Source organism: Stegodyphus dumicola, chromosome 2 (assembly GCF_044657685.1).
Source record: "Stegodyphus dumicola isolate Sdum_Otavi_A_Nest chromosome 2, ASM4465768v1".
Classification (NCBI taxonomy): domain Eukaryota; kingdom Metazoa; phylum Arthropoda; class Arachnida; order Araneae; family Eresidae; genus Stegodyphus; species Stegodyphus dumicola.
This window is the reverse complement of record NC_140769.1, coordinates 264,289,109-264,314,863: the sequence shown is the minus strand read 5'-3', so window position 1 is coordinate 264,314,863 and position 25,755 is coordinate 264,289,109. Positions and strand designations below refer to the sequence as shown.

The 25,755-nt window shown below is 32.8% G+C and overlaps 1 protein-coding gene across 4 annotated transcripts in view; it reads left to right on the top strand.

Moving 5' to 3' along the window:
• Nucleotides 1-4,376: 4,376 nt before the first annotated feature.
• Nucleotides 4,377-25,755, top strand: part of LOC118182076 (KH homology domain-containing protein 4-like) — a 62,350-nt gene continuing 40,971 nt past the window's right edge. For 2 of the 4 annotated variants that reach the window (XR_015039855.1, XM_085812118.1), the window contains exons 1-7: nt 4,377-4,518; nt 7,262-7,374; nt 16,047-16,169; nt 21,988-22,070; nt 22,154-22,206; nt 23,597-23,754; nt 25,474-25,560. Coding sequence is in view for 3 of the 4 variants with exons in the window: in XM_085812118.1 (XP_085668244.1) it covers nt 7,267-7,374; nt 16,047-16,169; nt 21,988-22,070; nt 22,154-22,206; nt 23,597-23,754; nt 25,474-25,560 (612 nt within the window). In the remaining variant the exon portion in view is untranslated. The remainder of the gene's footprint in view (nt 4,519-7,261; nt 7,375-16,046; nt 16,170-21,987; nt 22,071-22,153; nt 22,207-23,596; nt 23,755-25,473; nt 25,561-25,755) is intronic. The other 2 variants (XM_085812117.1, XM_035351356.2) reach the window with 2 other exon arrangements.

The following is a 25,755-nucleotide window of genomic DNA, read 5'->3' as shown; positions in this document are numbered from 1 at the left end:
CAGAAGCCCCTAGCAGGAACTAGCTTCGCTGCGTGTAAATTCGCATAGGAGCCTTAGCCTGGTTTAGAGGAGCCTTAGTTTACACCAGGGCTAAAGGGCTAGTTCATCAGCTTCTCGCGGCTGAAACCGAAAGAAGAGACTGATGACGTAATTGGGTTCGCTTGCTCAGTTCTGCTGTTCAGTTTCTTAAGCAGTTGCTTGAGAGTCAAAACGCTTTGAAGAATAGTTTAATAACCAATATGAGCCGAAATTTTAGCTCATGAAATTGCAATATACACATGCATCTATTTATGAACTAGTAATGTATTTACGTCATACCAAATTAAACTCTAATATGCGTAAAACGTAAGTAAAACATGCATAAACATAACTAATTTTTTAATTAACACATGTGCGTAAACATAACTAATTTTTTAGGTCGAGTGTACCCTAAATATAGTAACTCTTTTTCGTAATCATCTTTTTAAATATATGTAAATAGTAACCCACCGATAACATACGTAAATTTCTACATTTACGAAGAATTCTTTTTGCGTTAAAATATCAGTTAGTCTCAAATGAGAATACATGCTAAAGACTTTACACATCTATCTGATTAAAAATTACTTAATGCTAATAATAGATTTCATAACACATTAAAACGAAACAAATTTCACTTCTTTCATTTTTGATTATCAATTAACGTTGATAATGAGTAGTAGAATTTTGTAAGCTTTTGCAATGACTATTATGAAAGCATAATTATGGAACATCAGCATTATTATTTAACTTCAATTACTCAAAAAATAATTTAAATATTTTTAAATAGTATTTATATATTTTGTAATAATAGCATATATTCTTACATTTTAAAAGTATAAGCTCTGATACTAATTTATGTTTATGCAGAATTTCATGGTTTATTTTATATAGTAAAACTTAGCAGTCTAAATTAGTATATAATAATATATAATATTTTATATAGTAGTCCAAATAATTAGCTGAAACGTGCATAAATTAGGTCACAAATTAAGTGAATAATAAACCAAGTAATGATTCAAATTATTATTTTTGGTAGGAATAGTATGAATCAACTTACATGATTTTGTTTTCCTATATAGTTTGGTTCGATAATCCTCTATTACTCTTCATCCATTTATTTGCTTTCTGGTCAGCTTTTCTTGCCGATACACGGGTTGCATTCCTATTCAAATGCCGAACCATTATAAATGTTCGTAAACGGCAAAATAAACGAACTGCACTCTTATTCACAGAGGGAAAACGTTTCTCAAGTTCAGAAATAAGATTCTGAATTACACCTCTACCTTTTCAGAAAGAACTGCCATGAAAAGAACGGAAAACATTTTCTATTTTTATCATCGTTTCCATCCAAACTGGTAATGGTACAGTTAATTCTCCTTTAGATAATAAAAATATCCAATTTGAGTCGTTAGGAATATCTACGAATTTTTTTGATATTTCACCCAAAGTAAGATGCAATATAACCTGCCACATAAGTGAGCGATTCTTGTTCATATGCAGAATATCTCTCGTTGAATCATAAATTTCGGTTTCCCAAGGAAGTGACGTACTTTCATCATAGATGTCTTCGTAATTAATTAAATAATCTTCGTATAAGGAAGATTCAAACATTCGTGTTTTTTCATTTGAAGAAAAAGCTGTTTCTAACAGCTCTTTTGTCAAATATGCTTCAACTTTCTTCACATCTTCACAGTCAATTTAGACAATTTGTTTTCCAATAGCAACCTTTTCAGGCGAATTATTACGTCTGGTGGAGACGGATGGTCATTAAAACGCCCTAGACCCCGTATCTGGCTAAACAAGCTTTCTAATACATCTTGAGTCAGTCTTAAAATATCTTAAAATATATTTCACATTTATAGATTTTACGTCATCAAATAAACCGAAAAGCGAATTTATTGATATAATAATACTTTTCTGGAAATTGTCTTCTTTCCGCATACTCTGAGATCAAAAATCATTTGCTTAATCGCATTTAATTTTTCTTTTTGTACTTCATAATAGCTTTCTAGGCAGAAAACAGCTTTTAAAGGCTTATTGCTAGGGGTAATGGTACACTACAATTCATAATGTAAAAAAATACCATCAATTACTGAAAAAAAAATTACTTGTTGCAGCATTACCAGTCAAATGCATAATTGCTTTAGCCGTTGTGGAGGAAAATTATGCTTTTGCTGGTGCTACTTTCTCTCTCTCGTTTCCTTTTACAGATAAAAATTGAGGTTTTAGTTTATAGCACAGTTTAATTTCTCCGATATTTTTATTAGTACTTCATATATAACGTCTCTGTTTATAATTGTACCATTTCCGAGAATAAAACCTTTATCAAGAAAATGGTTTCTAAAAAGCTTTATTCAATGCGGCATATCAGCGAAAACCCATATTTTGGTACTGAACCTGGGAATGTAAAAGAAAGATTTAACTGTTGAAATTTGTAATTCTTTCCAAAGGGTCTGACTACCTCCCATGTCGGATACAATTGCTTTGACTCGAAGGCCAGGCGATACAAGTACAAACAAAATGGAAGACAGAAGATTTTCCTTCATTTGACGATCAAAATCAAAATAATTGGGCTGTTTCCATTGCAAAATGAGTCCTCGAACCAATACAAATTGAGTCTTTTTAAAAGGACCTAATATCTGATCTAATTTTGAATCATAACAGACTCTTGAATCCACATGAATTTCATCGAAACTTAATACGCATAATCTTTCTTCGTCAGTTGCATTTTGGCAAATTTTTTTTATCAATAACAGTACATAATTTAAAATGCCAGGAATGCAATTGAACCTTGAGCACCATCTTTTCAGTGTACTTGCACTTGAAAGCAGAATACCCATTTTTTCTTTCTAGAAATCGTATGACTTTAAGGATAATGACCTGATTGCTATGCTTTTTGAAATGTCGTCTGGAGATCATTTAATTCGCTTATTTTTCATTAATGCATTTATTTTTGAGTTTCGGTAAATATGTTTTGAACATATGTTTTCATTTTTCTTAGTTTTTCATTTTATTGATTCACTTTTTTAATTTCTTTCCTCAGTTTCTGAACTTTTTCTAATATTAGTTTTCTGTTCCTTTTAAATCTTTTTCTTTGCTGGAAGATAGTTTTCAAATGCTGCTTTCTCTCAGTCTGTAAAATAGTTTTGTGATTAAATTATTCACATTTTTCTGGAAGTTGGAACAGTTGCAACATTGCTGAGTAATATTATTTTCAGTGAGCTCCTCATAGCTATTATTGTTATAGTTTTGAAATTCCAGACATGGCTTTTTAGGACTTAAATTCTTTCTTTCAAATGCACTTTGTAAATATTTTCTTTTTTGTTGCCTTTGCTGCCTTGGTGTGTTCTGATAAATAACCAAGTCAGGAATACAAACAGTTGAAATAGCAGTTGACTTCAGTAACTTTTTTGTCAGCAATCCCAGAAACCTATTGTTCATATCATCCTCATAATCAGATTCAGTGAAGTGATTGCTGCATGTTCGAGCACTCTTTGTGTTACAATATTCGCTCTTCGACAACTATGCAACCATTCTTTCGTTAACTGAATATTTTTGTACGAAAATCTATGAAATACCACGTTAGTTTCTGTCGTATTATGATATATATTACTACAGGTAGCATCGGCACACGATACCATTTTTTCAATGATTTCCCATTACAAGAACTTTCTAAATGCAAAATCCCTTTAAAAGTATCAATCAGTTATAACTTTCAAGTAAAAAAAAATAAATAAATAACTAAATAAATAAATAAAATAAAAAACCACCTCTTTCTCTGAAACTAACAGGGCTAAAGAAAGAGAATCTAAGAACTAAAGATTCAATCTTTCGCACTTGATGCTCTGGTCAGTAGACGACGGGACGAACGCAGTGACGTCACATAACATCGGGTATGCTCCCCAAGAGGGTTCGTGTCGGCATCGTTATTCTCAAACGGATACCCAGCCCTTCTCTTTCTTTAGCCCTGAGTTTACACCCGCTACTTCATCTTGTAACGTCACTGACCTCGCCTCCACCGCCGCTAGCGTAGACCAGAATTCCACACTGTTCTTCCTGTCCCCTGATTGCTTATCAGAAGCCGAGTAAAAAGATGTTTCTACATCTTGACACTCGGGGCTATGATCTTCAATCAATCAAAACGAATATTTCATCTACTCGACAGTCAAATAACTATTGTCTTGTTCGATGAATTGATACCTTCAATATGGAAAAAAGTATACTATATTAGAATATTTTTAAATTATAGATTTTATGGCATCGCATTTTCAAATATTTTGAGTGAACTATTGTTTTTTTAAAGGGAAGTTCTATTGAATATGCCATTCTATATTTATTTGCTTAGTGTTTCTTGTTTGGCTACATATTTAACAACCGTTTGCAGTTATGGCACCAGATGGCGCTTTGAAGTTGCCAGTAGTAGTAAATTGAGAGGTATGTGTTTAATGTTTTGTAATGAATGATTATAATGTGTCTTCTTGATCCATGATATATCAGGTAAAAATTTTCATTTGTTTGTTGTTCTTTACCTGTTTTAAGTATGAACTTTCATTCAGAGAATCGTGATGATGAGCAATCAGCACGTTGTTTAGATGGTGTACTGTAATTATATATTAGCAGTTCATAAACGAGCATGAACTTTCCTGAATAGTTCCTAAGAAATAATTAGTTGCAGTGTCTCAAACAGACTAGGTGCTTTGAAGATTCGAAACTAGTAACTAAAATATTAAGTGCGTTGAGACTATGAAATATGATTTTCTTCAAAGGGTGTTTTTGCCAGGTTTTCATTTTATGCTAAATATCTTTCCGAAACGTAAAACACTGAGTTTTCGAAACTGTCTCTTTTTTTAATTGCAAAATTCAAATTGCAGAGCTTTTGGATGCTACTTAAAACTACAAATAAATTGATATGCTATGAGTATCGCATGCAGCCTTAGTTCAAAACACTGACAAAAAAAGGTCTTAGAATTATGTAAAAAGATGTTAAATTTGAGAATCCATTAGAATTATTGTTCAGTTTCCTAAAACGAGGGCAGAGATCTTCCACAGAATTTTAAAGACTACTACAAAGTTATGTATGGATATTAGAGATATCTATATATATTTATATGTATCTTAAATTAAGATAAATGAATGTTAAATAATAGTGAAATTTAATTAGGAAACCATATATGTTATTTGGGTACGTATGCAATAATTGAAGACAATTTCAGGAACTGAAGTTAAATCACAAACAGCATGAGTTTAATCAATTTCTAAAGAATACCATTGCATGAAGGCTTTATAAAATATTGATTAATTAAAGATGTTGATTTCAGGAATTGAAGTTAAATAACAAACACCATGACACCTGACAGGATACCATTATATGAAGGCTTTATAAAATTTTGATATGATTTTTCAAAGCAATATTTTTATAGAATTCTGGGTGAAAGTATATTTACCGGTACCCCTTGCCGAAAATTGCCAATTTTTGGCGGTACATAGATACCGAGTTTGTGTAATTCTTTGACTTGTTATTTGTTGTGATGACTTCGTTCACTTTTCGGTAAATTACGCAGTGAGATTTTAGGATGTCAAAACTGGAGCTCCTATCTACACTGTGGATGGTATGTGGGGTATAATAAAAAGGATTTTTGAAAGAAATGCTACCGCTGGTATGGAGGATATTTTTCATTTTTACTTTTGTGAATTAATGTGGTGATGGCAGTATACAGATTCTAGTTTAGATAATTTTAAATTATGTTTGGATGCTGTTAAAAAATTCTGTGTTTCACACATGTTGAAGAAACAGAAATTTTTAAATAAGGTAAGTCGCTATTTCCTTTTCATACTGCATAGATTAGATAACATGTATTTCCATTCTTATGTTATTTTCTTATTTGATTTAAAATGCAGTTTATCAGATTATATGGAATGGCGCCAAAAATAATCAGCAAGTTTTGCCAAGGGATACTCTGAAATACATTTGTACCTTGTTTATCATAATAAATGATTTTATCTTTGTGTGTGTTTTCATATACAGTCAAAAGTCGTTAATCCGGACTTGTCGGGACTTCGGCGATCCCGGATTATCGATTTTTCCGGATTATAGATCATCAGTTTAAATCTGGTAAGATGGCATGCAGAAATTATAAAATTAAAAATATGAAACCGTAATTTATGAAATAAGGAACAATTATGATCTAAAGAGTATCAAAATTTACCAAAAAAAAAAAAAAAGCTTAATATTTATTTGTTTACTTCATTAAACATTTGTTTCAGTGTAAGTTGTTTAAGTTGCTTCGTTTTTTACGTGATAATACATTCTCTTTAATTCTTTAAACAGACATAATTTCTTGTTCAGTTACAAAGTTCTGCTGTTCAAGTCCTATAATTGCTGTGTCGGGAATACCGACAAATTTGTCAATTGAAATTTTTTCGTTTTCAATAACCTCTGTCACTTTCTTTGCTATCGGAAGCAAATTATAATGATGAGGAATTTGATTTAAATCATATCAAAGATGGAGTACATCGAGATGAAATACTACATTTAATAAGGAATTATAAGCCAAATAAAATAAAAACATCTGCCCTGAAGATAAGGATAGTGCTGACAGATCAACTTCCAATACATTGAGCGGCGCCACGGCGTTAAAGATAAACAAAGTTTAGATAAACAAAGGATATGCCTTTATCCATTTTTTGTAGCAATTCCACATTTTGTTTAATGAACTTCGAAACATACTTTCGCTTTGTAGATCATTTACATATTAATAAATATATATCAGAAATTCTATTTGACATAATCGAAAGTTCAAGCTTACTTTTATAAAATTGCTCTAACAGTCTGCAAAAAATAATAAGCCGGATCCAATTCGAAAATTAAGGAACAACGCAATCTGCAACATTAACTGAAATACATAATTAAATAATTTTAGCTTAGCTTATACCGTCCGTTATACATTAAACGCGCACTTGTAAACGTATTTTGCGCACAAGCATATTCTCAGCCGTAAAGGTCTTACGCACTTGCGTTGACGCGACGCATGCGCAGAAAGTTTATAGCTTTGAGGTCCGGATTATAGATCATTCCTAATTATGGGTGTCCGAATTAACGACTTTTGACTGTATAGAGGGGCGTGATTTCTGATGTTCAGTAACAATATTCAAATGATAATATTAACCGCTATCCCATTAAGTTGTATCTTGTGTTATTTTGTATCTGTATGTATTTAATTTTTTCATACATTTCTTGCAGCCAGAATGAGTAAGAGCAGCTTGGAGGCAGCAGCAGAAGCTGCTGCTAGAGTCAATGCTATGTTGATAGCAAAAGGAAAGCTCAAGCTCTCACCATCTCAGATAAAACCCAAAGTAAGTATGTTAAGCCAAAAGTAGGTACATAAGAAAATTTTCATATTATGTGGATTATAACTGAAACTTCCTTCCAGGTAATATCTACAAACATAAATATATAGAACTGTAGTTCATGAATTAAATTTGTTCCTGAAGGCTGTTTCCCCATAAGTAAACCGATTTAACCCTTCCAATACAACTGCTGCCCGTTGGCAGCACCTGTGAAACTTTCCTCTGAGAACTCCTGCTGCCCTTTGGTGGCAGCCACAAAATGTTGTCTGGCTACTGCTACCGCCACCTATGAAACATTCTCTGGCTATCACCACCACGCCACCTAAAATCGGCATTCATGGAAAGTTATGCGGTTATGATTACTGTCTATAGTATGCATTACTTTACTATTCTTGGTGTAAAATTGCTGGCTGCTCTAATCATTCCCATATATGATTAGTAATAGTCAACAGTGTGCCTTAATTCTATATTATATTCTATAATAAAAGCTACTGAAAAAAATTGGTATGTTTGCTTATGTCGTAAAAGTTTTACTTAACAATTTGAATTTAGATCACTTCAGCATGACGGCAAAACATTTAAAAGGAGAACAACGGATAAAGAAATATTGATTCTGATGATGAAAATGAGCATAATTTAGGTTTTGCAAAAAAAGAGGAAAGGCAATTCAGCATGTATACTTAGCACCTCGAAATGGAAAGAAGCAGAGGAACCTGAAATATGAATGGATACTCTTTCTGATATCAAATATACTTCTAAAAAGTTTGGTGCAAAAATTTTACAAGCACAGCATTCATGAGTAGTAGGAAACAATTTAAATCTCTCTTCAGGAATTCTGGATTACTTCCATCTGCTTTTTTTAAAGATTTAATTCAATTTGTTGTAGGAAAAACAAACAACTATTGGTATCGACAACTTAAAAGGGACCACTTTTAGGTTTCAGAAGGAATGGAATTAAACAAATTAGGTCGTTTTATTGCCACGCTATTATTAATAATACAAAACAAAATGTCATCCTTAAAGGAATATTGGTGTAAAGATAAGCTTCTCCGAAACAATATTTTCAGTGAGATCATGAGCAGAGATTGCTACTTTTCATTATTTAAAATGGATATGAATGATAGAAAACATATCCATAGCTTATCAGCATAAGCTGATAATGTTCAATGCAATACAATGCAACTGTTCTTGTAGAAAATATTTCTCATTCCACAAATGTATGACTGCAGTTAGCTCTTCGGTACTGAAAGGGTTAATCCATTTTTTATCCACAGATGATTACTTATTTAAACCTTACAACTTTGTGTACAAGTTCAGAGCACAAGGCCAATGGAAATCATTAATCCTGAGCCATGAAAAGGTAAGCACAATACTAAGCAAAAAAAAAAAAAAAAGGGGGGGGGGAAGAAAATTTAGTTTTCACAACACATGCTTAAAGGGGAATAAATGGTTTGAGTGTTGAAGACAAAGATGTTCTTGAGTGAATGAGGAGTCTGTTTTCATAAAAACATCAGGTAACTTTCTTCTTGAGTCATCCTCATCTCTTTTTTGTTGTTTTTTGTAGTGCCGTCGTATTGAGCTTGAGATTCAATGGGTGTTTATTTCATTAAATATCTGTCCCATATAATTAGTTGTTGCCTATGTTTTAAAATATTTCTTAGATGAGACATGGCATTGATTGTTATTGAAAATGCATCTTCTATAACTTGCACCTGCTTTTTCATTGTGATACATTATGTGAAAACTTTGCATCATGCCCAGTTTCCAAAAATATCACAGGTCAAAGGTATAGGTTCATCATATTCCACCCCCCCCATTGAAGATTTTTCTTCCACAATCACATTTTGTTGCAGTTCTGTTCGTGCTGAGTTCATTTTTATGGTTCTCTAGTTCACATTCCTCTGTGTGTTCATTGTTAACTTACAGGCCTAAGCCTAGAGACAAAATATCATGAAAAACAAACAAAGAAAAGAATTTTTAAGTATCAAAACCTTCAAAGTGAACAAACACAGTCTGACCATAACATTGTCCAAATGGAGCTCGTGGTCTTGTAAACCATTGTTGCTAGGCCTTTGTTATTGAGGTTTAAAACATGGAAATTATGTGTCAGGAAGTCTGTGAGTGTTTATTCTGTAGCATAGGTTACCTGAATATGTCTTTAAAATTATTTTTTGCCAATTTGAGATATTCCAACTGGAGACACATCATTAACCTTCCAAGGCATATTTTGTCAGATAATTTGTTTGTGATGTATAATATTCTGACTTTAGGTTTCACTGGAATTCTTTTAACTGCCCTTTTTACACTATATTGAGGGATCTATGATGAGTGTATAGTAACATTTATGTTTCAGATGATGCTATGGATGTATAAGCATTTGTACCATCATGTGAGCAGTCTAAAAAAGCCATCCATGTAAAATTTTGAAAGATGGAGGTTCATTTATTAATGGATGGTAGCCTTCATCTCAACATATGAGTAAAACCTCTGATGCACTAAATTTTATCACTCTATCATCATATAGTCAAAAGTCGTTAATTCGTACACCCATAATCCATAATGATCTACACAGTCCAGTCACATTAATGTGACCACCACGTACTTTCCATGTCAGAGTTAAATAACCAATCACAGAAGGCAGGTGGCAGCACAGTGCAGTTGAGCGTATATAAAGAGTGTGAGGGCTTCGGAAAACATTTCAATCGTTGGCGTAATGCAGAAACGAAGCGATTTATCCGACTTCCAAAAGGGCATGATCATTGGCTTTCGGGCCAAGGGTGGAAGCATTTCCGAAACGGCTGAGTTTGTGAACTGTTCGCGTGCCGCCGTGGTAAAAGTGTACCATGCATGGCAAAATGGGACTCCAAAATCAGCGACGTGGCAAATGTGGTGCACCACGGGCCATAGATGACAGAGGCGAACGACGGTTGCGGAGATGCGTTCGGGCAGATAGACGGGCTACCGTTGAGCAACTGACCACCAAAATGAACCAAGGGGCTACCAAAAGTGTCTCTCAAAGTACTATTCAGCGAATATTGCTGCGTCTGGGCCTCCGAAGCAGACGCCTGGTTCGTGCACCTATGCTGACTGCTGTTCATCGACAGCGAAGGCTAGAATATGCACGCCAGTACAGCAGCTGGACGTCCACTGAGTGGCGACAGGTTGCGTTTTCGGATGAATCGCGTTTTATGCTCCATCGGACAGATGGACGTTGGCGTATAAGGCGTGAAACCTCTGAAAGGAACCACCCTGCAACCATTGCCGGAACGGTCCAAGCTGGAGGCGGGAGCATTATGGTCTGGGGAATGTTTTCCTGGCATTCTCTAGGTTCACTGATCATTGTGGAAGGCACAATGGATCAATACAAGTACGCATCTGTCCTTGCGGACCATGTTCACCCCTACATGCGCATTGTTTTTCCTCAGGATGATGGCATCTTCCAGCAGGACAATGCGAGGTGCCATACAGCTGCCAGTGTACGTGCGTGGTTCGAAGAGCACCAGGATGAGTTTACCGTCCTCCCCTGGCCAGCAAACTCACCTGACTTAAACCCAATCGAGCATCTGTGGGACCATCTCGATCGAGTTGTTTGCGCCATGGATCCTCAACCGCGTAATCTAGCGCAGCTGGCCACGGCATTAGAGTCGGCATGGCTCAACATCCCAGAGAACACCTTCAGGGACCTATGTGACTCTCTTCCAGCACGTCTCGCAGCAGTCCGCTGTGCGAAAGGTGGTTATTCTGGCTTTTGACAGATAGTCACATTAATGTGACTGGACTGTGTATAATCCGGACCTCAAAGCTACAAACTTTCTGCACATGTGTCGTGTTGACGCATGCGCGTAAGACCTTTACGGCTGCGAATATGCGTGTGCGCATGCGCAAAATACGTTTACGAATGCGCGTTTAATGTATAGCAGACGATATAAGCTAAGCTAAAATTATCTAATTCAGTTAATGTAGCAGATTGCGTTGTTCCTTAATCTTCGAACTGGATCCGCCATATTATTTTTTGCAGACTGTTAGAGCAATTTTATAAAAGTAAGCTTGAACTTTCGATTATGACAAATAGAATTTCTGATATATAGTTACTAATATGTAAAGGATCTACAAAGCGAAAGTATGTTTTGAAGTCCATTAAACAAAAAGTGGAATTGCTGCAAAAAATGGATAAAGGCATATCCTTTGTTTATCTAACTATTCCGAAATCTATTTATCAATTTCACGCTGCTCTGGGGGGGGGCACGCCGTGGCGTGCAATGAATTGGAAGTTGATCTGTCAGCACTATCCTTATCTTCAGGACAGATGTTTTTATTTTATTTGGCTTATAATTCCTTACTAAATGTAGTATTTCATCTCGATGTATTCCGTCTTTGATATGATTTAAATCAAATTCCTCGTCATTATAATTCACTTCCGATAGTGAAGAAAGTGACACAGAGGTTATTGAAAAATTTCGATTGGCAAATTAGTCTGTATTCTCGACACGGCAATTATAGGACTTGAACAGTGGAACTTTGTAACTGAAGAAGAAATTATGTCTGTTTATAGACTTAAAGAGAAAGTATTATCACATAAAAAAAAAAAGCAACTTAAACAATTTACATTGAAAGAAATGTTTAATTAAGTAAACAAATAAGTATTAAGGTTTTTTTTTTTTTTTTTTTTTGTAAATTTTGATACCCTTTAGATCAAAATTGTTCTTTATTTCATAAATTACGGTTTCATATTTTTAATTTTATAATTTCTGCATGCCATCCTACCAGATTTAAACTGATGATCTATAATCCGGAAAAATCGATAATTTGGAATTGCCGAAGTCCCGACGAGTCCGGATTAGCGACTTTTGACTGTACTGGATAACTAGTGTGCACATACTTTTTGATTAGTGTAGTTCCAATGATGGGCAATAGGAGGCCAGTGTGAACCCCATGTTAAATTTGTCTCTTATTTATGAGTTTGTTGTTGTTACCTTAAAACAAATAAATTAATTCTGTGTTAAAATTTCAAAAATTAATAGTTGGAAGCAAAAATAAGTTTCATAAATTATAGTGAGAAAAATTCTGAATTTTTGCTGTGTCTTTAGAAAATACATTATTGCAGGAAAGTAATGATGCAATTAAAAATGAAAGTAATGAAAAACTCATCAATAAAGAATTAAAAGCGAATATTAAAGTTTCTTATCCAGAAGTTTGGGATGTGGGAGAAGTAACATACACATCACCAAAAGAGGTTAAAGTTGAAATGGAAATAAGTGATTTTCTTAAAATGGCATTAGCAGGAAAACTGCATATGTATATTCCTAATATTGTACAAAGTCCCAAATCCAGATGTCCATTATTCGGATTGATCTAAAATCTGGACCTCAGAACCACCAACAACGTTTTCTCGTATGCTTTACACATGCGGATTTAATTCCCCCCTTCCGCGCATGCTAAAACATCTGGAGAGTCCTGATTCTTAATTTCACTTTGACACTAAATAAAATACCTTGTTACGGAAGAAACAATTATTTTAGCATAAATTTATATGATCAGTAATTTGCCTCCGTTGCTGTATATGTGTTTGGCATACATCTCAAACCCAAACATTCCACATAGATATTTGATGCCCACCTGGCGAATCATTATTTATTATACTTTCCTTTCATCACCGCATGTTTATCAAAACATGACAAATTGAGTATGACTCATGTAGCGATGCCTAAACAAATTTTTTATGTTAGTAATTGAATAACAAAGGGGTATGGTAACCTTTTATGTTTACATTATGCCTGGCGATGATTACAGATTTAAGTTAAATGTGTTAAAATGTGTTGATGAGAAAAAATTTACCAAAAATTTCTTTCCATATGCTAAAAATAGATTTTGTTGATGGTACTCATAGACCCAAAGATTACATTTAGGGCTATTTGAATTAAAAATAACTGATTTGTTATTGACATAAACCCAGAACCAGCGCCAGGGCTCATATGGCCGTATTGAGTTGCAGAATTTAGGATCCACGGAGATTGCATCAGGCAGCAAGATATCTAGCGCTGGCCCTCAATAAGGCTTAAATATATGGTGGGAATTTATTTATTCAGAACTCTGATAAGCCTTAAGCATGTGCAAGAAATAGACATAAATATAATAAATAACTAAACTAATACAATTCAAGCTTAATTGTCTCAATGCGTGATAGAAGCAAGATAAAATTTAATGGAACAACTTGTTATATGATCATTTTGCTAAGCTCATGATGCATAGCCAAATATGTATAGTGAAGAATAGCTAAATTTGATTATGATAGTTGCTAATTTTAAAGGTTTTCGGATATTGCAAAACAAAGGTGAAATTTTCCAATTAACGGATTTTATAAAGAAATGTGGAGAAGCGGTAATAAATGAAGATTATATAAAAAGATTTTCATTGTGATGAGAATGCTTCTCATTCATTCATTAATTGGCAAAATCTGTAGTATGGTTCTAGATCCAGAAAAAAAACTGCTAATGATAGTTTGACAGAAAAGTTACTGAAAACGAGAAAATTTCGATTGACAAGCAAGTTGGAATTCTGAAAAATAGCAGTTACAGGACTTCAACAATATAACTAAACAAGAGATTGTGTCTGTCTGCAGAATTAAAGAGAAAGTATAAGCACAAAAAAGGAAGCTTTTTGCATTGAAAGAAATGTTTAATAAGGTAAACAAATAAATATTAAGCTTTTTTTTTGTAAATTTTGATACTATTTAGATCATAAATACTTCATTATTTCACAAACCACGATTTCATATTTTTAATTTTATAATTTCTACATGCCATCTTACCAGATTTAAACTGATGATCTATTATCCGGAAAAATCCCAAATCCGGAATCGCCGAAGTCCCGACGAGTCCGGGTTTCGGACTTTGTACTGTAGTACAAAAAATGCTAAAGTAGTGGAAAATAAATCCAGTGCTGAAACGTCTATTCGCACGAATAACCTCGTTCAATATAAGATAGACTGAAATTTTAATGCTTTAATTTAGTTTTTTCCATTGCTAGCAAATTCTGCAAGTGCATATTTTTAAATTTAAGGCAAAAAATACCATGATCTGTTTATGAAAACCATTGAACTTGGAATACGGCAAAAAGGAACATGTGCAGCATACATTATTAGGAATTTTATTATGTAGTTTTCATGTTAAAGCTATCTCTGGAGAATTCTGAAAATGATTAATTTTTATTTCATGCTTTAGTATAAAATTTAATGCTTAACAGAATATGATTTTGACACACAGGATGTATTTTTCATGGAACAAATAAGCAGGCAAAAACAGAAAAAGGAACTCACAAACTTTAGCAGAGGGCTACTCCCTGTGTAGCTCATCACTAGGTGTCCCATACTAATTGTCAAAGCTTGTTGTCAATTCCTTTGAAATACAAGTGCTACCCAATTATAGCTGTGGGTAAACAGCATCTATTAGAAGTAACTATTATTAACAGCATCTGTTTTAAAAAGAGCAAAATGATATTTATACACCCAAATGTAAATTTGTACATGTGATTTGAATAATTAGATTGCTTAAATAATTAGGAATCACATAGAAAGTCAGAGTTCTATATAATTGGTTTTCTCAGATTTTGTAATGTGCTTAAGTGTAAGTATCTAATTGTCTTATTAAGACTTTATATTAATTGCTTATCCTTTTATTTCTATGTTATGATTTTAAAAATTATGTTATTTCTTCCTCTTATTATTTAGATTATATTATTTCTGCATTACTTATATATATATGCATACTTTTCCCATTATAGCCCTTTGTTTTTATACAGTGCCAAAAATATTGATAAAACCATGAATATTCCTAATATAAACTATTTAAATTCGGCAAATTAAGTACATATGCTATTTGTTTTGCTATTGTGGAATTTGGCTACATACAAAAAAGTTAAGCAGAATGATTTTAAAATATATATTGTGGTTTAAGACAATGACTGCTCTTTGTGATGTTTATTTTGGAATGTAATTTTGATAAATATTGTTTATGATTCTTACATTTGAAAATTGGTCTGATGTTTACATTAACAACAATCACTTAATTAGTTTATTCATCACCAGAAAGCTGTGAATAGGCTGCGTGTTAAATGTGTTTTTTTTCCCTTAAAAATTATGTGTACAATTTTTTATATACTGACGACTGAGGAAAATAAGAGCTGCAAGTAGATGGCATTTCAACTTCTTTCATTCATTTCTTTTTAAAGAAAGAGAATTAAATCTTTTATATGTTTGCACATTTTAAAAATTATTTAACTTTAAATTTGCTTTTTTACGTATATACATGTTTGTTAAAATTTATATATTTTTAATATATTTTATTATTTATTAATTTTTTCCATTTTTCTTTTTTTTTTATTTATTTTTTGAGTAAAGAAGATGTATTATTCTTTCAAGAAAGATGCATTTTATTTCATTTTTGACAAACTTTATATGATAATCATGTCGCCATTACATGGGGATGACAAAAAAAGAAAAGCACCAAAAATTTAAAGTATTTGGATAATTTATTAGCATAATTAATGCTTATTATTCAATTTTTAAAGTATTATTCTTATATGTATTATTAGACTAAGAGATCTCTGATAAAGTATTTTTCATAAGAATGAGTGTTTTTTTTTTTTTTTTTCTCTCTCTCTCTCTCTCTTTCCTTTATTAGATTGGAACAAATATTTCTGGCAGGGCAAAAGCGGTCGGAGACCTAGTGACGGCTGAAGTGGATATCAATGATGCTCCTCTCAGTGCTAGAAATTTACTGACTAGGGGGCACACCCAAGATGAAGTAATTTTCAAATATATGTATTCAAAATAAAGTAATTAAAAGTAAATTAAAAATCCTATGACTTGTGCTAAAGCTGCAATGTAATAAGCTAATAATTTATAATAAGAAAACTTTCCATATACCATCTTCGAGGAACACAAATTCAGTTTAAAACCATAAATGAAAAAACCTTTTTTAACCAGAATTTAAATTAGAATTTTAAATAGTAATTTCAACTTCTTGTTTAAAAATTTTGCTTAAAGAAATCTTAAATCACAAAAATATCAAAACCAAAAGTAAATTCTAAATGTTGAAAAAGTAGTTATTGTCTATATTTTGCCACAAATAAATTTTGTGTCTGGGTTATGAATATTGCAATATGTAGCGTTTGTCATTGCGAGTTTTTGATTTTGTACAATGGAAGGATCGATGTTCATCTGCAGACACAAGGAGAATATGACTTGCACAGGAAAACTATTAAATCTTTTGGTGGAAAGAGAACCAAAAAGTTATTAATGCAGAATGCCTGTTCTGCCTTTTTACTGGAGCACAACCTGCCGCTGAATGCGTCTTGTGTGGATCATACTGCAGCTTTTTTAGAAAAGTTTCCCAGCTTGAGTACTTGTAAAATCCTTAAGAAGTACTCAAGTTCAAGGACAAAAACAGCTGCATCTGTAAAAGAAATGGGTTCAAGAAATTGGTATGAAAAATAAATCTTCAGTTATTGATTGCAAAACTGTATCCAATATTCTTTTTTAAATCCAAAGTCTTCAGAAATTGAGTGATATTTTCTGTCCCTATTTTAGAAAGAGATTCGACAGACTTTAATGTATAGCACAGCTAATTATTAAAACTTTAAAAGTAAGTGCAATTGTTTAGGATGATTGCTTAGGACTTGCCAACAGTGCCCCATGAATTATAGACTTGAAGACTGATGTTGCAGGTATCTTAAAAAAAAATTCATATCTGTAAATTATGAAATGCACCTGTCACCTATTAAATTTAGCAGTGAAAAAGGGCTCCATCACTCCTCTAATAAATAACTAATAACATAATTACTAATTCCTCTTTCGTGGCATACTTTTAGAAGGAGCTCTGGTGACAAGGTTGGCCTGAACAATTGTTGGCCCTCGCACGATCTCGCTGCTCCACTCCATTGCTAATCCTAAATAAACGAATATAAGCTCTTGGTATTTTAATTACAAATGTTAAACTGCACACAATTGAATAATTATAACCTTACTTAAAAAGCACAGAAAGCAGAGTATGCCACTTTATGTAGCACTTAAGATGCACGCACTTCACAACTACTTGTAGAATGACCACCACACATCTGCGCGGCCAAAAGAAGCCCTTCAATCAGAAGGTAAGGTTGTAAGTCTTTTGCATTTCCCATTCTATTCGAGTCTATTGCCGTTAGGCAAAATGCAAGATATTTATCTTTTCAAATGAATCTGTCTGGTATGGAATAACATACCAAGCTACTGAAAGTAGCAGATACAGTTCTTAAGAGTATTATTTTTTGACTTTTCAGTTCAATGGATTGATATAAAAATGCATTGAGTTCATGAGTCATAGAATGATGTTCTATATTTTACACTTTTCAAATAAACAGAAGATATAGAAAATTCCTATGTTAGTCTTAATGTATGTTCATCTAGTATCCTATAAAATGTTTTACTATTCCATCTGGGACATCTTTGTAGAAAATCTGTATAGATAAACCTTATTAAATTTTTAAAATGTTCCTAATGATAAACCTTATTAAATTTTAAAACTTAAAATCTGAAATCCTTTCATACTCTTTTTTTTCTTGATTTTTCCTTCCGCTCCCTCTGCGATGCAGGGAGTTTAAATCTTTTCCTGGAAATTCTCATGACAATGTTTGTTTATTTGTTGTTAATTTCTTCTGCATTTTCTATCATATGTGCACTAGATAAATGAAGCAGAAAGGTCTAGGTGTGATATTTGCCACATGTCTAGAAATAAATTTGGGGTGATGTAAACTTAACTAGGGGGAAACCCCTAGAAGGTTGGATGTCTGAAAAGAATTTTTTGGGGGGCAAGGAAGAGGGCATTGTTTTGATAAATCTTTTCCTGCAGAAAGTTCTTGAGACAATGTTCTCTCTACGGAAAGCTTTCAGGACAATGTATGTTCATCTGATGTTAATTTTTTTCTGTATATTTGCTATGTGTGCAGTAGATTTGCCTAGAAATGAAACAAATGAACAAAAATCCAGTTTATAAATATATATATATATATATACACTTTTTCCTGTCAAAGGTTCTGGAAGCATTGTTTGTTCATCAGATACTAATTATTTCTGCATTTGCTGTGAAAGAAAGTAGAAGTGATTTATTATTTCCAGCCTGATGATATTGTGCTAAAAATCTGCAAGATCTCTACTTTTTCTAGAGTGAAGTTGAATGTGGTGGAAGATGTACTATTTTAAATATATAGTGGTAGCTTGGTATGCCATTAACCCTTTTCATATCCTTGGACTTGTATCAAAAAAGCTTTCCTGTTAAGAAATAAGGGGAAATAATTAATTCATTCTTTTAAAAATATATTATTTTAGTTATTATAACACTGTTTAATCCCAAAATATAAATGTAGTGGGTGAAATATGTGTTATGCGTGAATGAAATATTATGCATAAATGTTTTTCTGTTATCCAGATCAAAAACAAAATTGGCAGCATGCTTTGATATTTGTGATCGTTGTTTGGTAGTTATGTTCACTCTTTTGCAATGTTAGCCGATTTTGTAGCATCTTTGTTTTTCATAGTCACAGATACTGTTCCTTCTCAGCATACGCTGAGTTGTGGATATGCTGGCCATTTTCATACTTTTCAACAATGTCTTTTTCACCTCGATCATGATTCTAACCATTTTCTTCATTCCTTGATTCTTCTTATAAACTTTATTAAAACTGATTTTTAATGAATTTACAAAAAATTTAATTCTTTGACTACAAATTTTAAAAAAATTACCCCATTTTCTATCCATATGAACAAAATATGTCATAAGGTAAATTTAGCATTTGGGATTTTTTTGACAAGCTGTTTTCAAGCCAAAGGCTGGGACACATATGTTGCAGCCACAGTTAATGGTGGTATACATAAGTGCCACACATAGCAGTCGACTTTCTATAAGCATACCTATTAATCTGGAAAAGTTAATTATATGGAATAGGTTTTAAATCATATGGTACAGGGTAAGTCATTCTTTGCATAACCCAACATTACACATTGGGCAACTCTTGTTCTTTTCTCTATGTTCATTTATGTACAACGAGCAGAAGGGTATCTTGATTTCCCAACTATTGGAAAAAGATCCCCAATATTCAGAAGATTCAAAGTACATTTTAACCCAGCAGTAATTTTTAAACTTTTAGTTGGACATACATGTCCCAATGTTGCTATTGCACTGCACACCTGTTGCTGTTACTCTGTAAATAACCTGCACTATAACTGTATTCTCAGTAACCCTTTGATTATGTCCCATTAGTAATCAAAGAGTTAAGCTCCCACCCTAAAAAACACAAAATCATATGAAAATACAGTTATAGTGCAGGTTATTTACAGAGTAATAGCAACAGGTGTACTGATGCTTACAGGCAGTCATGGCATTGTCTTGAATTGCCTTGCAAAATAAATTAGCAAGACACCATAAAAATTTAGGATATCTATATAATGATTAATATATTTTGCATCAGATTCATGTGATAAATAGTTCGGTACTGTTCTGTTATCAGTAGTGGATTCAGAAATGTATGTATGTCTTATATACATACATAGTAAGGATCATATTAATTTATCTAACAGTTAAATTTTGAGTTAAACTTTCTTTCCTATTATTTCGGAATTTCAACTTACAACATCCAGCCAGAACTTAGTTTTAGAATCACGTTTGAATGCAAATTGAGGAAGAGCGGTATTTGATCACGAAGCTCATATGTCTTATTTAAAGAGAACCAGAGATTCTGGCTAGCATGCATCTGCCTTTTTAAGCTACTCTCTCTCACTCTTAAGCTATTATTACGCTCGGCCGTACTTTAGGCCCTTGATAGCTTCACAGTTTATCAGCTTTAAGGGGACAACTCTGTTAGACTTTTGATAGCTTCGGCTATATCTTTTTTAGTTAAGATTAGTTTAATTCTTAGTCTCTTAAATTCAAGCCCGAGTGTCGGCTTTATTGTACAACTCCAAGACGGAGTTCTGTTAAACATTATTTGAATAATAAAGGGTCTTTAACCATTTTTAAGTTTTGGTTACTGTCTCACGAACGCAAGCAATTATTCGCTTACTAGTTCTTAAGATTCTTCACATTCATCTGTAACTTAACCCCTTCGCGCCAACTGTCACATATACGTGCCAGCAACGAACACTCTTATCTACCGGCCGACACGCAGGCGTGCCAGAGCATTGTTGCATTCTCTACCGACTGTCACGTATTTGTGCCAGTACCTTGGAACGTTTTTCAAACTATAATTTCTGCCACAAGATGGCACTGTATGTCTATATGGTTTCAGATACATGTGCATTAGACTTTCTACTCAAAATGAGAGAAGCATGACTCACATACACGTGTTTTTGATTATATAAACAAACGGGAAACTAAATGTTTCCGAATGGCGTGATTTATGACGTCTCTTTAAATCGCACTTTATTCGCACGTGGTAGTTGTTTATTGTAAGTAGAAGTTTTATATGCACTAAAGCGTTAAGTATTTCCGTTTACAGTTCAATTTTTAGAAAATAATTAGATCTTGTTAGACGTGAATTCTTTCTGTTTTTACCGTTTCAATGTCGAAGCGTCGAAAATATTTAACAGAGCATGAAATAGCAGAAATGATGCAAAATATTTCAGATATTGATTCTGAAAGATTAACTGAAAGACATTTTCCAAAACTTTGTTCAGAAGAGACTGATAAGAAAATGAGACGACGATGCTTCGTTTGTTCACATTCCCGGAAAAATCCTCCAAAATGGCAAATGAGTTATTACGAGTTCAAGGAATGTAACGTAGGACTGTGTGTAGATCCCTGTTTTAAAATTTTTCATACGAAAAGAGAATTTTAAGTAATATATTTAGTTTTCAGATGTATAAGTCATAAAATGGTGAGTAATTAAAATAAAATGTGTAAAATATGCATTTAAACAAGAAATAAGGTAATTAAAGTATATATATAAAAATATCTATAAAGCATAATCCGTTTAAATACTCTATAGAGCATTATTAAACAATGCGTTGATACTTCGGAAATTTCATGGATTTAGGCTTAGTAGCAAAAAGCCCCCAGCCCTGGAGAGACGCTCGCGGAAGACACTGCTGGCCTCCGCGATAAGCGCGCGTTTTCGCTACCCGGCTCGAAGGGGTTAAAGTACACTGTAAAGAATCTTACAACATACTTACTTGTGTATGTATGTATGCACTTATGTATTATATGTGTATACATACACACATGTGCATGCATACACAAACTCATATATCCATACATTTCTGAATCCGGTCCTGATAATAGAATAGTACCAATAGTTCCATAACCCGAATCATGCATTCAAAAACTGAATAAGTCTGTTTTACATCTTGAAATAACGTCACTGCACAGTGCAAAATCCTCCCGCTGTTTCATATTTTAAGCTTGGCAAATATACAATATCGTTTGGAAATCAAAAAACCTCTTTAATCACTCTGCTGACTTTGAAAATGTATTTCATCATGAAGCAACATCAATGTATTGTTGGAAAAGGCATTGGCTAATATAAAAGTACCATTTATTTATTTTGATTATTTTTATATTTTTCCAAATAAAATTCCGTTCCTTTACATCGTAGATATGCAAGTTAAGCGGAGCTGCAATTTCAACTCGGGGGAGGTACATGACACCCGAAGAGAGGCAAAATATTGCAACTCCCGAGTAAGTTCTAGCCGTGCAGCATGTTGCATATTTTTTACCTTTCTCGTGCATAAAAGAACATTATATGTTGTGATTTTATTTAGGTGTCGTCCTCTATATTTGAATGTGCAAGCTTCGTCATACGATGCTATAAAGAGTAAGTTTCAAACTATGGAGAGTTTTAGCTTTACTGTATTTGCTACATTAATTATCACTGCTAAAATGCTGTTATTAAATATGAAAATAGGTAAAAATAATTAAGGTACATAAATAAAAATGATTCTGTCAGTTCATTTCATAGCTTATTAAATTTTTAAATCCATTGAATTTAAATTGCTTCTGATTTTACAAAACACAAAAAAAAGTAGCCCTTAAAAGAGTTGCTTTTAGTTGAACTGTATACATTACATGTTGTACAGCATGGCCAAACACTTCTATTAATTGATCTATGGGTTAGTAAAATTCAGTAATGCTGATATTCAAAATTGCAATAAATTCACAGGGGGGAAAAATGACAAAACAGCAACCAATTTTAGTAATGCCATCTAAAAAATAAATTAGTTTTTAAACATGAAAATAAATACAAATAATTAAGAATACTTGAATGAAAACAATTTAATTAATTAATTTAATAATGCATTAAATTTAAATTTCAGTATCTTCATAATTCAGTAATAATAGGTTCATAAAATAAAACATTTAATAGCTTCTTTATTCGAACGAGTGCCATCTGAAAAATAAATAACTAAATAAAAGCTGTAAATCACAAAATACATCATTCATGAAATTTTACATGATGAAAAAACAGCATTAAATTATCACATGAGTTAGAATTTTGTGAAGTCATTGGCATCCATATAATTTTATTTCATGTAGCACAATTATTTTAATTTTGTTCTGTATTGATGAGTAACAAAATCTAAGTTCTTGGTTGCATAGTTTTCTTCTGGATGAGTTTTTTAGCCCTTGGTCCTGTTTAACTCTAGTTAATATATATGCAGTCAAGAAGGTACTAAGGTTAGATCTCGACTTAAACAAATGCCGTTTATGCATTTTTCATGCATCTTATATGTTACATAACTTTGGATGTATGATATTTTAACTGCACAGTAGTAATCTTTGGCTATGAAGCTGTCTACTTCTACAGTGCAACAATGAAAGCTCCTTCCTGACAGTCCATTTGCATATCTGATGAAAAATTCTGATTGTTGTAAAGCAAGATAATTGATTTTTCACATATACTGTAACGCTTTCACTGTTAATTAGCTTGCATGATGTTCTGCTATAACCTAATAGTCAGTCGCTTGCCAGTGGAATGTTAGATCTATGCTCTTTAATTTTGGTGAATCTTTCTATATGTATGCAGGTGGAGAACATGTAAAAGATGAATTTAGAGTTATACTCTTTTAGTAAATAAACCATTGAAGCTGTGTGTTAATGAATTAAAATAAAACTGATTATTTTTGTTTTTATCAATTCTGAAAAATCAAGTAATTTTTTACAAGCAACTTTATAGCTAAGAAGTTTTTTGTATTACAATATTTTAGTTGCCGTAAGGAGAATACAGGAGATAATCGATCACCATGTCCTCGCTTCTGGTGTACCTAAGAGTGCCACTGTGGGAGTTGTTACCTACCCCACAGCTTGTACAAATGGTGCTGTTGGTTCTGCAATGCCTGTTCAAACGAATCATGTTTCATCAGGGGTAAGTATTACATTTTTTAATGCAAAAGATATAGCTATGCATTTTAAAGCTTTTCATAATGACATGACTAGCCATCGGCAAAGCATTGAGGAATTTGATGAGCTAGTATGTTGTACATTAATCATTTCTTCAAACTGTGAGATAACCTCTATTCTGAATCTCTTTTTTCTTTGGTGTCGTATGTTTGTACACAATTTATTTTTGTTGCTGTATTTCAAATTGGGCTTGTCTCCCAATTGCCATTTTTAGGTTTTTGTGCTGAATGTTAAAAAGAATGAAGCCTTAACTACTTGTTAGTTAATGTTTCAGTGAAAGGTGAATTTAAAGATCTTTTGAATGTAACAATTTATAAATCTTTGTTCACTTTTCACTTGAGCATAATGTGTAAGTGATAACTCCACTGATTTTTCTTCACATATCCTGGTCGATCACAGTCTTCTAAATTTTAATTTTTAGGTATTATGGAGGGAAATATTTTCCAGCAAGAAAATAAATTAACTGAAGTATTGAAACATAAATTTTGCAAACTGCATTTCCCCCCCCCCCCCCCGTAGTGAGTTTAATCTGAATAGCCTTAATCTACTGTAGGCACTTTTAAAACGTTTTATGAAGATTCAACCAATGATTAATTGGTTAGTAATGGTATTAAACTTTGTTTTCAATCAATAAGTGGTACATTACTAAGTTTAGCATTTCTTTCCTACATTGGATTTTCTCTGCATAAAAACGTGTAAGTAAATCCCAAAATGAAATTAACCAAGAACATAAAATTTAGAAATTTAAATTTTAATATACTATACATCTGAATCAAATTATAAATAGTTCAGTAATTTGAATTGCTCATTATAAAGGCAATTTCAATCAATTTGAAGGTTTTTTTTTTTTTAATGGTGTCTCTGGGCAGCACAAAAACATTCCGGAAACTCCCTTTTTCTTTTCATATTTAAAGGTTGGCAGGTTTAACTATTATATTGCACAAAATTATAAAAGTATGTTTTACTTAAGTCAATAACTTGCGTGTTTGTTAAATGATATCCATTTTGCATGACAATAGTGCAATTATCACTGGCCAATGAGAAGCATTTAATAGATGCTGAATATAATTGGCTGTAATCAGTGGGATGGATTTAGTGGATGTTGGATATAAGCAGTTCTAGCCAATAGGAAATATTTAGTGGATGCGGAATCTGAATGACTGTAGCCAGTTGGTAGTATTTAGGGGATGCCTGATATAACTGTGGATGGTTCATAGTAAACATTTAGGTGATGCTGGATATAACTGGTACTAACCAGTAGGAAACATTTAATGGATGCATGCATAATAAATCAGCTAGGCGGCATGTAGCATCTCTGTTAGGTGAATAACCTTTCTGTGCTCAAGTAACCTATCCTAACCAATAGCTAATGTTTGATCAAGGAGATAATTATGTTTGTTTGTGTAAAATCAGAGAAAATAAAAATTCAAGTTTATTGGGATCTTGTAAATATCTGTGTCATAGCCACATTTTTTTTTTTTAATTGTAGGAAAGGCCCCTCAGCAGATAAATTTAGAAATGATAAGCTATAAAATTGGATGTAATTCAAGCACCCTAAAATCTTTTTCTTATCTTCTTTTTAAAAACTGTTTCTTTACACCATTTTGGCGTATGTTTTTTTAAGCATATTTTCGATGATTATTTTCTTTAATTGTATAATTTCAATTTATGATTTATTTTTCAGACCCATTTTGTACAAGACAAGGTTTTCATAGGGCTAGAGCAAGCTCCACCAGAATATCCTGTTCGAGAAAAGATACTGGGCCCTGGTGTGAGTGCATTTACTTCATTTATATGATTAGCAGATATAAATCGAGCATTTATGTGGCTAGTTGATAATGTAGGTTTTTCCAAAACACTATGATTGTTAAAATGTTTAGAAACACTTCAACTTTTCAGTATTTTGCCAGCTCATAAAAATAGAAATCGTATTTTATATGTTGAGTATATGGTACATAAGTATTTT